The 16822-nt window shown below is 44.7% G+C and overlaps 1 protein-coding gene across 9 annotated transcripts in view; it reads left to right on the top strand.

The window, feature by feature from the left end:
• FCHO1 (FCH and mu domain containing endocytic adaptor 1) overlaps nt 1–16822 on the top strand; it is a 276363-nt gene that overhangs the window by 76230 nt on the left and 183311 nt on the right. For 7 of the 9 annotated variants that reach the window (XM_077475562.1, XM_077475564.1, XM_077475563.1 and 4 more), the window contains one exon: nt 7788–7879. In XM_077475562.1, the coding sequence (XP_077331688.1) occupies nt 7788–7879 (92 nt within the window). The other 2 variants (XM_077475566.1, XM_077475565.1) reach the window with 2 other exon arrangements.

The following is a 16822-nucleotide window of genomic DNA, read 5'->3' as shown; positions in this document are numbered from 1 at the left end:
CAAACCGCGGCTCCGTGTCTGAATGGACACAGAGCCTTGGCTGCTTGCTGTGGGGGCACTCGGTGGGGGGGAGGGGCCAGAAGCGCCAGCGAGGGGGCCCATGAAGAGGGCGATCTGGGCTGCTCTGTGAAAAACTATTGTACAGATCAGGCAAGTATAACATGTTTGTTATTTGTAAAGGGAAAAAAATAGAATTTAGTATCGCTTTAAAATAGGCTAAGTTGCATTGGTATGCACTTGGTGAAAATGTAAAGAAAAAAAAAAAATGCACAATGCAGCGGTAAAAAATGAATGCTGGTGCATGTCAATTCAAGTGCATTTAGCACATATCAATGTGTACTTAAACCAAAGAAAGTAGTATCTGATCTGAATGATCATATAAAATTCTTAGAGCCCATTCACACAGGGGCAACACGACTTGTAGGTGACTTGAGTCAGGCAACTTGGACACGACTTGAGTTAAGATCACAGCGCGACTTGGGACGGCTTCAAAACGACTTGTGATGACTTCAAGCCCGACTTGGGACGACTTACAAGTCGCCCCAGGCCAGGCAACTTTTGCCGAGGCCAAGCAGAGAATGAGCTCAAGGGGGAACTCCACGGCAAATTTCTGAAAAAAATTTGGCGTGGGTTCCCCCTCCGAGAGCATACCAGGCCCTTAGGTCTGGTATGGATTCCAAGGGGAACCCCCTACGCCGAAAAAACGTCGTGGGGGTCCCTCCCAGATCCACACCAGACCCTTATCCGAGCACGCTACCCGGCCGGCCAGGAAAGGGGGTGGGGACGAGCGGGCGCCCCCCCCCTCCTGAGCCGTACCAGGCCGCGTGCCCTCAACATGGGGGGGGTGCCTCTTCCCGACAACCCTGGCCGTTGGTTGTCGGGGTCTGCGGGCGGGGGGCTTATCGGAATCCGGGAGCCCCCTTTAATAAGGGGGCCCCCGGATACCGGCCCCCCACCCTATGTGAATGAGTATGGGGTACAATGTACCCATACCCATTCACCTGTGGAAAAAAAGTACAAAAAAAAACACAACACAGGGAAAAAATATTTTATTGCACAGCTCCGGGGGTCTTCCGTCTTCGGGGGTCTTCTCGCCGGACTCCTCCGCTATCTTCTTGTAGCTCTTTTGCTAGCGGAGGAGTCCGGCTTTCTTCCTCCCCGCCGCCGGCCTCTTCTCCCGACTTCGGGGGTCTTGTCCCCCTCTTCGGTTCTTCTGCCGGGCCACCGCGCCTTCTTATAGCTCTTTTGCAGGCGGTGGCCCGGTCTTCTGTCGCCGCCGCCGCCTTCCGTTCTTCTTCTTCTTCTTCTTCTTCTTCTTCTTCTTCTTCTCCAGGAGATGTTGACACGACGCTCTCTCCGGCCACAATGCCAGGGATGCGCTCCGCTGCCACTTATATAGGGACAATGGGGCGGTGTCACATGGGTTGATGTCACATGGGTTGGTCACATGGGTTGATGTCACATGGTGACCCCGCCCCCTTACCATGTGACATCAACCCATGTGACCAACCCATGTGACATCAACCCATGTGACACCGCCCCATTGTCCCTATATAAGTGGCAGCGGAGCGCGTCCCTGGCATTGTGGCCGGAGAGAGCGTCGTGTCAACATCTCCTGGAGAAGAAGAAGAAGAAGAAGAACGGAAGGCGGCGGCGGCGACAGAAGACCGGGCCACCGCCTGCAAAAGAGCTATAAGAAGGTGCGGTGGCCCGGCAGAAGAACCGAAGAGGGGGACAAGACCCCCGAAGTCGGGAGAAGAGGCCGGCGGCGGGGAGGAAGAAAGCCGGACTCCTCCGCTAGCAAAAGAGCTACAAGAAGATAGCGGAGGAGTCCGGCGAGAAGACCCCCGAAGACGGAAGACCCCCGGAGCTGTGCAATAAAATATTTTTTCCCTGTGTTGTGTTTTTTTTTGTACTTTTTTTCCACAGGTGAATGGGTAGGGGTACATTGTACCCCATACTCATTCACATAGGGTGGGGGGCCGGTATCCGGGGGCCCCCTTATTAAAGGGGGCTCCCGGATTCCGATAAGCCCCCCGCCCGCAGACCCCGACAACCAACGGCCAGGGTTGTCGGGAAGAGGCCCTTGTCCTCATCGACATGGGGACAAGGTGCTTTGGGGTGGGGGGGCCGCACGCCCCCCCTCCCCCAAGGCACCCCCCCCCCATGTTGAGGGCACGCGGCCTGGTACGGCTCAGGAGGGGGGGGGCGCCCGCTCGTCCCCACCCCCTTTCCTGGCCGGCCGGGTAGCGTGCTCGGATAAGGGTCTGGTGTGGATCTGGGGGGGACCCCCACGCCGTTTTTTCGGCGTAGGGGGTTCCCCTTGGAATCCATACCAGACCTAAGGGCCTGGTATGCTCTCGGAGGGGGAACCCACGCCAAATTTTTTTCAGAAATTTGCCGTGGAGTTCCCCCTTCAGAGCTAATAATTCTGTCAAAGTCGCCTCCGTATAGACGGAGATCCGACTTGGAGGCGGTCTCCATTGAAATCAATGGGTACCGGTCGCCTACAAGTCGGATAGAAGTAGTACAGGAACCTTTTCTGAAGTCGGAGCGACTTCAGTAGTGTGCATTAAGACGGCTCTCATTCACTTACATTGCTTTTTAAATGTTGTCCGACCTGAGGCGACTAGGGGCGACCTGAAGTCGGATCAGGAGTTGCCCCTGTGTGAATGGGCTCTTACTGTCCCGGAGTTTTTTTTTTTTTTTACTGCACTGCTGCATTCCTTTTATTGTTTTTGCCTTGGTTCTTTCCCTATAATATATGAATTGGGGAGTATTTGGAAGATAGGGGTTTAAAGTAGGTATAACCCTAGTTGAATGACATTTGGTTTGCTAAATTGTGCATTGTGTATCATAACCGTAATTTTTTTCAAAATTACATACTTTACATCCCTTGTTTCATCTCAGTACTGCTGATCTCCTGCAACTCATTTCAGTAGATGGCGGGGATTATTTTTGCCATTGCATAATACAAAGCATCACAGCCACACTTCCGGCCACTGCCTTTGCATCATCAGGGGAAGTGGCTTGGGGGCAGTAAAATGCAGCTCAGCCATGTGGTTTTACCAACCCTCAACTGCTAGTGTAATAGAGGTCTTAGGAAAACTTTGTGCTAATCTGGTATTTATAAATTCATATGGTGGATGAAGGTATTGGTGCCCATTCACACATTAGCAACCTTTGAATGACATCAAAGTATAAAAAGACCGTTCAGTACTGTAACTCATTTCAAGCTTTTCCAGCTGGATAATCTCCAAGGAAGAGCAGAAATGCATCGGAAAAAAAATTGCTATCCTTTTTATAAAGCAGATTCAGAAATGAAGCAATTCATAGGTAACAAAGCACCACATGAACCGCATTGGTTATTATATAACTTCCAACCACCAGGGGTCCTTTTCTTGCAACTACCATGCTTTACAGAATCACTCTGTAGCTTGTAAGGTTCCAACCCTGTCTGATAAAAGGCTCTGCTCAAACGTGTTTTGTCAGTGACAACTTTTTCAAGAATACCTTTGTTTTCACGTTTTATGTACATGAAATTTTATGGCTTGAAATTTACATGTAGAAATAGTTTCTGGGTGTTTTTTTTTTTTTTTTTTTATATATATATATATATACTATTGGCGCTGTTGTTCTGCTGATTTTATATAGCCCCAACTCCTTCTCTATGACTTTGCAAAGTAAGCTCATATGGGAACTTTAATCACTTCCAGCCCAAGCCAATTCTGGCATTCCTCGCCTACATGTAAAAATCATAATTGTTTCACTCAGAACCCCCAAACGTATATTTATTTTTAGCAGAGACCCTAGGGAATAAAATGGCAGTCATTGCAATATTTTATGTCACATTTGCATAGCAGTTTTTCCAACACAATTTTTTTTGTGGAAAAAACAAACAAACATTTACCCCAATTTTTTTTGTATAATGTGAAAGATGATGTTACGCTGAACAAATAGATTCCCAACATGTCACGCTTCAAAATTTCACACACTTGTGAAATGACGCCCAAATTTGGTACTTAAAAATCTACATAGGTGACGCTTTAAAAATGTTTACAGTTACAGAGGGGGTCTTGTGCTAGAATTATTGTTCTCACTCCAATGTTTGAGGTGATACCTCACGTGTGGTTTGTAAACATCATTTACATATGCGGACACTTCCTGCATATGCATTTGCTTCTGCGTACAAGCACGAGGGGATGGGGTTGCTTTAAAGTTTGGATTTGTTTTATTTTTAAATTTTCTCTTTATTTTTTTATTTTTTAAATCGCTTTTATTCCTATTACAAGGAATGTAAACATCCCTTGGAATAGGGGCATGACGGGTCCTCTTCAGAGAGATCTGGGGTCTATAATTTCCCACATCTCTTCTTTATTCTGGAAAGCCTGAGATTTAAAAAAAAAATCCAGCAAAAAAATTGGCAGTGTTTACATCTGCTGGCACCACATAACATCGCTTTCAGCCTCCAAGGGTCATAGAGGGGACCATCTTGTCCACGGCTGGCCCTATAGTAAAACCGCCGCTGGCGATGGATTCATTCTCCAGCTTCCCAATTGCACGGGAGAGACTGGAGAAGCATTGGTGGGAGGGGGTGGGGCGTCCCCTCCTGACAACTGTAAAAGCAATTAAGTGGCTAAACGCCCGCTAAGATGGCTTTTACATGTGAGGGATTTCCCTTCTTAAAAAAAATTAAAATAAATGATGTCTGGATGATGCCTATAACTGCAGACTTCATTCAGATATCTCCACTTCAAGTCCAGGTTGTCATATGACGTCTACCTAAGGAGAAGTGGTTAAAGGGATTCTAAAGCCTAAATATTTTTTTACATTAATGCATTCCTTGCATTATGGTAAAAAAATGTTTAGGCATTGGTTTTGGCCCCTCGACCCTCTACCTGAGCCTTCATTCAATACAGTGCTGCAGCTCTTCTCTCCCCTCACTTCTGTGTCCCACTGGCTATGCTGGGGCACTGGGAGCCATTGACGAGGGAGTGGGGGCAAGGCTGAGTCCCGTTGTCTGTGTCGATAAACACAGCAGCTGGGGCTCAGGAGTGAGCATGCACAAGTACTGGACAAAGAGGAGGAGCCAGGAGTGCCAGCGGGGCATCTGGGAAGAAGAGGTTTGGGGCTGCTCTGTGCAAGTAAGCAGGTAAGTATAGAGATGTTTTGTTTAATAAAAAAAAAAATCACTCATTCAATCCTTCTGTTTTATGTTTTTGATTGCAGTTTTTTGGCAGAAAAAAAATGCTGACTGTTCCTAAGCTCTCCTAAACTCCTGTACCAAAATGCTCTATGTCAGCTTTTTTTCTGCCAAGGGAACTGGAGTTTTTATAAGCCCAGTCTGGATGGACTTTTAGCCCTGTTCACACCAGTGTGACTTGTCTTGCGATTTGACAGTTTCAAATTGCATGATAAGTCTTACTCCATTGCTGGCAGTGGAACCGTTCATATCGCTGAGATTCAGGTCGCAATGATTATGAAAAAGGTTCTTGCACTACATTTTAGACATGGTTTTTTTTTCCCTCATTGTGACTTGCATAGACTTCTATGAAATGAAATTGGCAGTGTAAATCTCACTGATATGTGAAAATGAAATCTTGCTGAAGTAACATGCCTCCAAAGCCAAATCAGTGTGACCTTGGGCTCAGTGTAATAAATGAAACAGTGGGATGAAAAATCCTACAGAAAAGGCCTCACTTGTATCTGTGGGGTAGATTTACTAAAGCTGGTGCAGCTGTGAATGGCATGCTAGCCAATCAGTTTCTTACCTTGGCTTGTTCAATTAAAGTGGTTGTAAACCCCAGTCATGAAATTTGGAAGAAGCACATATATCTGTAGTGTATACTTATCTCTCTCCAAAGCTCTAAAGCTCTCCGCACTTGGGCAGACATTGGCCAGTTCAATAAAAAAAATGGCTGTGTAAAGCAGCCAGGCTGATGGAAGCTGGCCGAGGGTGCTTGAAAACCAGCATCTGAATGGCTCCCAATCAGAACACAACAGCTGGGGGGAGGGGTGCAAGGCTTAAGTGTCATTTCTCTCTGGTGCTTTGTTCCTCTGTTATCAACATGAGTCACTTCTGAGCCGTTTTTCCCAACACAAAATGATTGTGTGACTGGGAGGGAGCTCAGCACAGAGCTGGTCCATTCAGAAAACTGCTCTGCATGATAATTTTTTTCCTTACAGGTAAAAAATGTGCATTTATTTTTTCTTTATTGGGGGGCCTGGAAAGCATTGCACCCATGATCTGAAGATTGTGGGTGCAATGCAGGGCTCTTGCAGTATCTTTGTGTGAGCTGTTTGGCCGTACATTGTATGATCAAGCAGTTACACACTAGCAGGAAGCATCAATGAACTATCACAGCACTCAACAGTGCCGTGGTAGTTCATTGAGAACTACAAGCCGACAGCTGCTAAGGCCGCTGGACCTTGTAGTTTGCAATTCACAGATCTGTGATGTGGTTGGGTGGGTGGAGCCACACATGGCCACGTTCTTTGCAGGGGTGAAAGGTCCCCTGCTGCCTGCTACATCAGGGAGCTGGGGTGGTGTGGGAGCCGGTGGATTTAGAGCTTTGAAAATAAAACCTGGAAGCTGATCGGTTTCTATGCAGAAGTGAGCCATGAGTTTGCACTCCCCAGCTTTAGTAAATAAACCCCCATATGTCTGGTCATTGAACCAGAGAACATTTTTGCATAAGAAACAATGTTTCCTCTCCTTCTCAGTTTATTTTTCATCTAATAACCTGTATAAATAATAAACCAATCAGCCTAATCAGTGATATTCTATTTCGACAGGGTGTGGGTTATCTACCTTCTCTATTATAAAGCAATTGTTAGCTTTCAGGTTCATTATTCTGATTGAGAGGTTTTAAAATACAGAGAAGCAGAACTGCGTTTTCAATATACCTTTATTGCACTATTCTACTAATCTCTATATAATCAGACATAATCATAACTACAGTAATCTTGTTTGTAGAGGACATGATGCAATTCATTTGCTTTCCTAGTATGGTCTATGGTGAAGTAAAGGTCATTTTCCTGATCATTCATTTGATTTGCATGTGCTACATACAGTATACTAAGTATATGCTAATTGATCATATTGTAAGATGAAAATGTCCGTTGCTGTTCTAAAATGAATTGTATTTTTTCTTGTAAATGGCTGTTGATTTTAGACAAGTTATTTTGGAGAAATGTGGGCGTTAGCTGTGGCCTTGTTGGCATTCAGAGAGCTGATCTAGTAACTATGGGCGACTCGTTTTCCTGGGCAACAAGGAGTACCGCTTCAGCCCAGCACACAGGCTCCTTCTGTGCCATTTAGCTGCACACAGGCTGGCTTTGTCACCAGCCAGAGGCTAGCTCTGTCATCTGACATCCTTGCATATTGTCTGTGTTTGCAGGTGTCCTATGCAGGCTTACACATCTGTGATTCACACTGTCTTATAAGATCATACCACAGCTCGCAATCCCTCTTTCCTTCTTCCCCTGTAAGGAGCCAGGCAGATTTGATAATGGATGTACAGTACAGATTCTTACACATACAGTTATTTTGGTTTTGTGTCCCCATTTGCCATTCTGCTTCTGTTTTTCTATCTTTTTTTTTTTTTTGCGCGTGTGTGTCATCTCTCTGTTTGTCTTTATCTCTGTTTCTGTATCTCTCTTTTTATGGAATGCTGGATTCATCCCTATGATTGTACACTTTTCACCATCCTTCTTTGAGGCTAATGTGTTTGCCTTTGCTTGTAGACTGGTTTTCTTGTTTTAAGATGCATTTTCATTTTTTTCAGGGTGATAAGAACGCTGGGTTTGCTGTCTTGTACCACAACATGAAACATGGCCAGCTGTCCATCAAAGAACTGGCGGAATTTGTGCGAGAAAGGTAAGATTCCCATTTCTGTACAAACACAGGTTTATTTGCCATGACTTGATTGTCTGTTTTATATTCTGATAATTAACATGTCATTTTCTTGTTTAGTGTATCAGGTAAAATGATTTCGGAATTTTAAGTGTACATCCTCGACCCTAGCTTGTCTGAAGACTATTTACTCATAGCATGGTGCAAAAAAGCAATTTTGTCATTTACATCAGCCAGTCCCAAGTCCACTTGGACTAAACTGAATTGATTGAAGCTGATTGTTTGGTTGCTATGGGCAATTAAGCATGTATGGTCTTTACACTAATTTGCAAATTAAAAAATGAGGCGGTTACCAGCTGAAATAAATTGTGTTCCTATTTGGCACAATACTTGGATATAGGAGATGTTTTTTATTATATAGAATACTGCTTTGAACTGAATAGCCTCTTGTTAGATTTTTGTTGTTGTTATTTTTCCCTCCTTAAAATATTATGATGTCAGATTGCTGTTTGGGTTTTAAAGCGGTATTAAACCCAAAGACAAAAACTGAATATACTGCAGTTTACCAATCCTTTAATGTGGCGGTTACATTTTTCTTTTTGGCTTTTTCTTTTTTTCTTTTTTCATGTATATATAACCTGGTGATTCAGCCAGTAACCTGTCTTAAGGTGTTTTCTCTCTGGATAAAGGAGCAACGGAGCCAACCCTTGGACAGCAGCAATGTCAATCTGGGGAGAAGGTAGTGTTAGAGGTACTAGCAGATGAGCTAGACTAAGAAATTAAAGTTGAGTGCCAGTTAATACTTTTTAATTTGTACGCGCTTTTTTTCTTTTCCTTTTGCGATAGAGGTTTTACATATTGTAAATTAATAAAAGCTGGCCATTGTAAGCACCTCTGTCAATGGTAAATCATTTGTCACAAACCCCTCTCACTTTCACTGGACAGGTTGGTCTGTTAGGATGACCAGATGAAACATATAAAACTAATGCAGCCATCACACCTAAGGTTTGGAAAGCTACATTATAATACGTTTTTGTTTTTGGGTATCACTTTAAAAAAATACTGTTTTCCTCTACATATATAGCAGTGTAAAGCAACACACATCTGTAGTAACCAGATTTCATTTTTCATCAGATCAGGGACCATTCACATACATAGTGGCAATACACCTGCTCTATGTGCAGTGTGTTGGGAGTGCCTTTTTTTTTAATGGCACCCCTGTAGATTGTACAGTAGAGCCCAAAGTACAACGTAATTCACCCCAACTCTTATACATTGTAGTGGTTTGTGTTTTAAAAAAATATACAAAATTTAAGTGATCGTGTTTTTTTTTCCTTTTGTGGTGTTGATAGGCTATTCATAATGATAGCCCTGCCTTAACACAATGTGCGTTAATATACCGCAAAAGAGGGCTTCAGTGTGAATAGGCCACAAAACAGTCTTGTAAAATTGCAATTTTATTGCTATCATAGCCTCATGTTACACTGAGTTTTTTCCCTGGGAAATAAGCTGATCAGTGTTCACAAGTTGGTTGGGAGTGCAAAGACAATTTTCAACTTCATTTTAGATTGAAGGAAAGATTTGAATAGCTTGGAACATTTTGACAATACATATGTAGTTTTGTATGATGGTTCAGCCCCGTCTGAGTTAGGTCTTTGTGTGTTTTGAGGAGACAGCTGCTTCTTTCCATTGCAGGGTATTAAAATTTCCAGGATAAAACGGTAGCAGAGAAAAAAAGCATATGTTCATATTTAGCTGTGATTAACGCATCTACTAAGCCCTGTATTGCAGTATGGAAGCTGGAGCCATGGGAAATTATGTTTAAGCAGTAAATAAGCTTAACAATCTTGGCCCATGCAGGCTTGGAGCAGGTGATGAAATGTTCCCACTTTTGCCAAAGGGCTATGGGAGCTATGGTTAGTATTGCAAATAAAAAAAAAAAAAACATTTAGATAACAAACGTCACATTTTTACAGCAAACATAATTATAAATGGGTGAGGGTTATTTCTTTTTTTACTGGGTTAGGTTTTCACAGATGGCTGCCGGTAAAATGTTATGGCATGTAAACTATCAGTACTTGGGCAGAGCAGCCAGAAAATATTAGCAGAGATATCAGTATGCGGGCAGACAAGCCAAAGACTGCGATAACAGGAAGTTTTGAAACTAGTCTGGTAGGAAGCTAGTGCTGCTGCACCTTTTTCCTCAGTGCTTTTAAATTGCAATGTGTGCATCTATGCCACCTTGTGGTTATGAAGCACCATAGCCTTTACTTTAAGGTAGTCTTCCAGATCTAACACTTGAAATTAGTTAAGGTATGGTTTTTATCAGTAGTCTTGTAAGCTTTATTTTTGGGTTAATGCTTTACTCTCCCTCAAGTGGTCACAGATCATTGAAGCCTAGATTCCCATAATAATTTATATTTTTGTGTAATTCATTTTTCTATTTTTTTTTCTACTGTATTTCTATCCAACAGTTACAGCATTAAACAGAGGCACACTGCAATCTTTGGAATTCTTTGATGTTTTGCGGGCTATTTTTTTTTTTAATAAAACCTTCAGCCTGCATGTACCAATTTATTTATGTAATAATTATGTTATAGTGAACACATGATTGTGAAAACCTCTGGCAGCTGAGTACAGAAGAGTCACAATTGGGGGGGGGGGGGGGAGTAAAAAAAGAAAAAGGCTCTAGTAAAATAACAGATTCGTTTTCAAAGAAACAGAGCTGAAGAAATGATGTCCATCCTCCTATCACACTAACAACATTTCGCTTGGTACCTGATCTGTAATGGGGACCAGCTGTATCACTGGCAGCCCAATCTGACCATTGGCAACCGCACACAGTGTCGGCTGCTAGCTAAGAAAGAGAGGATATAGATTGAAGTGTTACTAATTTCACAACAGTAAAATTGGTGTGTATATGCAGCAAAGCATGCTTGTTATTAGAGATCAACCGATATGGGTTTTTCTCTGGCCGATGCCGATATTTAGAAATCGCGGCGGCCGATGGCCGATATATGATGCCGATTTTTTTTTTTTTGGGCCGATATGTTAGGCCGATTTTTTTATTTATTTTTTCCTTTTTTTTTCCCCTTCGTCTCATAAAATCTCTAAGTTGGACACCTTTCACACTGGGGCGTTTTTCAGGCGATTTTGGGCTAAAAATAGCGCCTGTAAATTGCCTTCAAAACGGCTCCCCTGCAGTCTGTGTGAAAGCCCGAGTGCTTTCACAATGAGGAAATGCCCTGGCAGGACGTTAAAAAAAAAATCCTGCAAGCAGCATCTTTGGAGAGGTGCAAACCGCTCCTCCACCACTCCTGCCCATTGAAATGAATGGTCACCACTGCTGAAGCACATGCAATGCGATTTTGCTGCAGTGCTTCACTGCCCCGCTAGCAGCCGAATAGCGGGGCTAAAATGACGGTAAATCGCTGCTAAAACTTGCAGCGTTTTACCGTCAACGCCTGCCCGATCCAGTGTGAAAGCAGCCTTAAGTGATGCAGAAAATTTCTTACACATTTATTAAACAAAACAAACCTCCAATCAGTTCACTTGTATGTATAATTTAGATTAAAAAAACAAACTATTTATTAAATACACAAAAACAGGTACTCAAAACTTTTGGACGAAAAAAAAAAGAGCTAACTTGCGTTTGAAAGACCTCTGCGCAAATACCGCATCACATAAAATATTGCAACAACCGCTATTTTATTCCCTAGGGTCTCTGCTAAAAAAAATATATATAATTTTTGGGGCTTCTGAGTGATTTTCTAGCAGAAAATACTGGATTTTTACTTGTAAGCAACAAGTGTCCGAAAAGATTTAGTCTTTTTAAATGGTTAGGGCCGGTTCACACTGCGAGGCGAGGCGAGGCGACACGGCTCGCCTCGCCTCGCTCCCGCAAGTCGTCCCCATTCAGTACTATGGAACCGTTCTGAGAGGAGCGACTCGAGTCGCTCCGACTCAGAAAAAAGGTTCCTGTACTACTTCGGGGCGACTTCGGGGGCGACTTGCATTGACTTCTATGCAGAAGTCCTCTGCAAGTCGCCGCTGACCCCCCCCTGCAAGTCGCGGCGAGGAAGTCGGAGACGCCTCGCCGCGGCTCGCAGTGTGAACCGGCCCTTAAACTGAGAACTTCTACACAGAGAGTTCAGCCCATTGAAGAAGAAACATTGTATCACTTTGATCTTTACTTGGCAGCCTGCCCAGAGAGGGGGAAAGTCCTTTACTGATGTCTTCAGGCAACATTGACTTCTATTACAGAAGTCTTTTGCAAGTCGCGCTGAACATGTAATGGCTTTTTTATCAGCACAACCGATGCCGATTAATTAAAAAATTCCAAATATCGGCCGATATATCGGTCAACCTCTACTTGTTATACTCACTATGGAACCTAAGGGGTAAATCCTCTGCATTGTGTAAAAAGGCTGTTTTGATCCTGTCTTCTCTTAGCCTCCCCGTCTTCCACTGTCCTCTAACATTCTCTGGATAGTACAGAGGCTAGGAGACAAGCTGCACATGTTCAGTTTGGTATGTATTGCTTGAGTTTTATTTCTTGGGATAGTGCATGTGATCAGCACAGGGCCAATCAGCACTGTCCAGACAGAGGGTCAGTGGTTCTGCATCCTCATAGGACAACCATGAGAGAATTGAAAACTCCTCCTACAAGCGTTAACCAGACACTGATAGAAGTCACAAGACTGCTCTAACTGCTGATAAGAAAAGGTATTTAGCCGTTTACATTTACTAAAACTATTGCATTTCCATGATTCTGTACACTGAGGGAGACCAGATATAGTGAATGCAGGGTCCTGAATTTAGTAACACTAATGTTGCTGCCCCATTGAGCATTGTGCAGGTTATTGCAAATCATCAGTATGTGTGTAGAAGGGATGCAGGAAATAATGTTGGTTTAGTAAATAAGCTTGTGCTAAATCGTCCTTGCTAATTCCAGTTGAAGATGTGCTGCTGATTGTGAGAACTTGTATAGGTTTAAACAATGACATGAACATTAAGGATCGAATTATGGAGGAGGTAGGGATATCACAGGAAATAGCATAGCGGTTAAAGGGGTCACTAACTAACAGTAAACTTTTTTCATTGTGAATTAAGTAAGGGAGGGTTTTAAGTCCTATCAGTTATTTTGTTTTTATTTTTTTATTTATTTTTTTGCAATCTGTAACCCATTGTAGAGATTTCCTTTCACTTCCTGTCCTATAGCCATAACAGAATAAGAGAAAATGTCTCCAAAGCGGGGCAAATCCCAATGTGTCACCAGAACTAGTGTCCCCATTGGACGATTTGCCCTATATCTCTGTATTGATGACAACCCAAAATTTGCGATTTCCTTTACTTTCACATTCGATGATAACAGTAAACCAGACAAAGAGTGAATCTCCCTAATGGGAGCACAGACAGCAATGACAACTGACAGGAGTTTTAATTACTCTCCACTCCAAAAAAAAAATGCCTTTAGTGACACCCTTTAACCCAACATTCATACAACAGTTGACACAAAGTTTTTGTATCTAGCAGCTTGCTTAGGGATGTTTAAGAGGGGGAGGAGCCAGAAGTGCTGCCGGGGGACCCTGGAAGAGGAGGATCAGGGCTGCTCCATTGCACAGAGCAGGGAAGTAGAACATGTTCTAAAAAAAAAAAAAACATTTACAATCACTTTATTTGTTCAATGTTTTATGTAATTCCCACTATAGTGTGCACAAGTATTTAAGCTCAACAGGAGAAAGCTATTGTCTCTGTTGTCAGTAGGCCTACCGTGTGTCTGTGGAAGTACCTAGATGCTCAATTTTAAACCTCAGATGCCTAGATGTCCAATTAAAACCTTCTCAGCTCCCTTCCCTCATTTATTCTCCACACGGGAGAGGTACTGTATTAACTAGGGGTGCACCGAATGTTTTTTTTTAGTGCCGAAACCGATACCAAAAATGAAAAATACACTAGGCCGAAACCGATACCGAAACATATTTAAAAAAAATATTTTTATACAGGAGATGGTCAGAGACTGGAGACATGGTACAGGAGATGGTCAGAGACTGGGTACATGGTACAAGAGATAGTCAGAGACTGGGTACATGGTACAAGAGATAGTCAGAGACTGGGTACATGGTACAAGAGATAGTCAGAGACTGGGTACATGGTACAAGAGATAGTCAGAGACTGGGTACATTGTACAAGAGATGGTCAGAGACTGGGTACATTGTACAAGAGATGGTCAGGGACTGGGGACATGGTACAGGAGATGGTCAGAGACTGGGGACATTTTACAGGAGGTGGTCAGACTGGGGACATTTTACAGGAGGTGGTCAGAGACTGGGGACATTTTACAGGAGGTGGTCAGGGACTGGGGACATTTTACAGGAGGTGGTCAGAGACTGGGGACATTTTACAGGAGGTGGTCAGAGACTGGGGACATTTTACAGGAGGTGGTCAGAGACTGGGGACATTTTACAGGAGGTGGTCAGAGACTGGGGACATTTTACAGGAGGTGGTCAGAGACTGGGGACATTTTACAGGAGGTGGTCAGAGACTGGGGACATTTTACAGGAGGTGGTCAGAGACTGGGGACATTTTACAGGAGGTGGTCAGAGACTGGGGACATTTTACAGGAGGTGGTCAGAGACTGGGGACATTTTACAGGAGGTGGTCAGAGACTGGGGACATTTTACAGGAGGTGGTCAGAGACTGGGGACATTTTACAGGAGGTGGTCAGAGACTGGGGACATTTTACAGGAGGTGGTCAGAGACTGGGGACATTTTACAGGAGGTGGTCAGAGACTGGGGACATTTTACAGGAGGTGGTCAGAGACTGGGGACATTTTACAGGAGGTGGTCAGAGACTGGGGACATTTTACAGGAGGTGGTCAGAGACTGGGGACATTTTACAGGAGGTGGTCAGAGACTGGGGACATTTTACAGGAGGTGGTCAGAGACTGGGGACATTTTACAGGAGGTGGTCAGAGACTGGGGACATTTTACAGGAGGTGGTCAGAGACTGGGGACATTTTACAGGAGGTGGTCAGAGACTGGGGACATTTTACAGGAGGTGGTCAGAGACTGGGGACATTTTACAGGAGGTGGTCAGAGACTGGGGACATTTTACAGGAGGTGGTCAGAGACTGGGGACATTTTACAGGAGGTGGTCAGAGACTGGGGACATTTTACAGGAGGTGGTCAGAGACTGGGGACATTTTACAGGAGGTGGTCAGAGACTGGGGACATTTTACAGGAGGTGGTCAGAGACTGGGGACATTTTACAGGAGGTGGTCAGAGACTGGGGACGTGGTACAGGAGGCGTCCCCCATTGCAGGCCAGTGTGTCCCATTGCAGGCCAGTGTGCCCCATTGCAGCTAGTGTGCCTGTGCCCCATTGCAGCTAGTGTGCCTGTGCCCCATTGCAGCTAGTGTGCCTGTGCCCCATTGCAGCTAGTGTGCCTGTGCCCCATTGCAGCTAGTGTGCCTGTGCCCCATTGCAGCTAGTGTGCCTGTGCCCCATTGCAGCTAGTGTGCCTGTGCCCTATTGCAGCCAGTGTGTCCCATTTTGCAGCCAGTGTGCCCCATTTTGCAGCCAGTGTGCCTGTGTCCCATTTTGCAGCCAGCCTGTGCAGGGAAGAGAGGAGAGCCGCCTCCGCCGCCTGTTTGATCACAGCGGCGGGAACTTCACAGCTTTCATTTCAATAGCTGTGTGTTCCAGGCCGCGCCGTCACACACAGCCCCTCCCCCTTGTTCGGGCACTTTGATAGACAGATCATCCGTCCAATCCTGCCGGTGATCTGTCTATCAAACTGCCTGGACAAGGGGGAGGGGCTGTGTGTGACGGCGCGGCCGGTGTTCTGGCAGATAGTGTCCTGCCATCATATAGTGTCCGCCCCGTACTGCACATGCGCAGTACGGGGCAGAAGAAGCTTCGGAAAATCTCTGAAGCTGAACAGTGCCTGCACTGTAAGTGGAGGTGGTAACCCCACCATCCAAGCGGACATAGGGTTGTGAAAATTAGAGGGCCCCTAGTGGGCGAGCTTCGCTCGCCACGCTTCAGGCTCAGCCTCGCTTCGCTTGGCTCTTTTTTTTTATTCCTGCTCTATGTCCACTTGGATGGTGGGGATAGAACCTGGACTCACGGCGCAGGTGCCGTTCATCCTCGGCTATTTTCGGAATCTGTGTTGCTGTGTACCGTGCATGCGCAGTACACAGCGGACACTATCTGATGGGGGACCTTATATGATGGGACACCGGGAACATACAGCTATTGAAATGAAAGCTGTGATGTTCCCGGCGCTGTGATCAAACAGGCCACGGAGGCGGCTCTCCTGCACTATACACCCCCATGATGGGCGGCACCAGGGGCGGAGGGGCGAAGCCCCGCCCCCCACCCAGGCCACGCCCTGCCCCATTTTCGGCTCCATTATCGGCCGTTTTTCTCTTTCTGCAAATTGCCGAAAAGGGCATTTTCGGCCGATATGTTTCGGCGGCCGAAATTTCGGTGCATCCCTAGTATTAACACAGATACAGAAGTTGAGAGTGGAGGAACCTTCCTTTCTCTTCGATAAAAAGGGAATTATTGCATCAGAACTCTTAAATGTACACTTCCCTGACAGACTGGACAAAATTGGTTTTGTTCTGCAGATCTTTGATTTCATGCTCTATCAAAACTACTTTACTTTGCATTCTGTGGTAGATTTAGTCGTTGAAGGGTACCACTATAGGGGTGGCGTATGCTCCTGCTCATTGTCTGCATTTTGGGTTCTGGGTGGAAAATAAAGTGTATGCCTTTCGTGGAATACACTGATCATGTGGCCTTATAGTTGAGATATATAGATGATGTGATGGTGGTCTGGAGTAGTGATGGACGAACTTCCAACGGGACGAACGGTAACATTCGCGGCGGGCCCTATTGACTTCAATGGGAGGCGAACTTTACAAACCTACAGGTCATATTTGCAGCCACAAAATAATT

The sequence above is a fragment of the Lithobates pipiens genome, unplaced genomic scaffold (genome assembly GCF_037356315.1).
Source record: "Lithobates pipiens isolate NorthernLeopardFrog02 unplaced genomic scaffold, aLitPip1_a1.2 Scaffold_13, whole genome shotgun sequence".
In the NCBI taxonomy this organism is placed as follows: Eukaryota; Metazoa; Chordata; class Amphibia; order Anura; family Ranidae; genus Lithobates; species Lithobates pipiens.
This window is presented reverse-complemented; position numbering and strand designations above follow the sequence as displayed.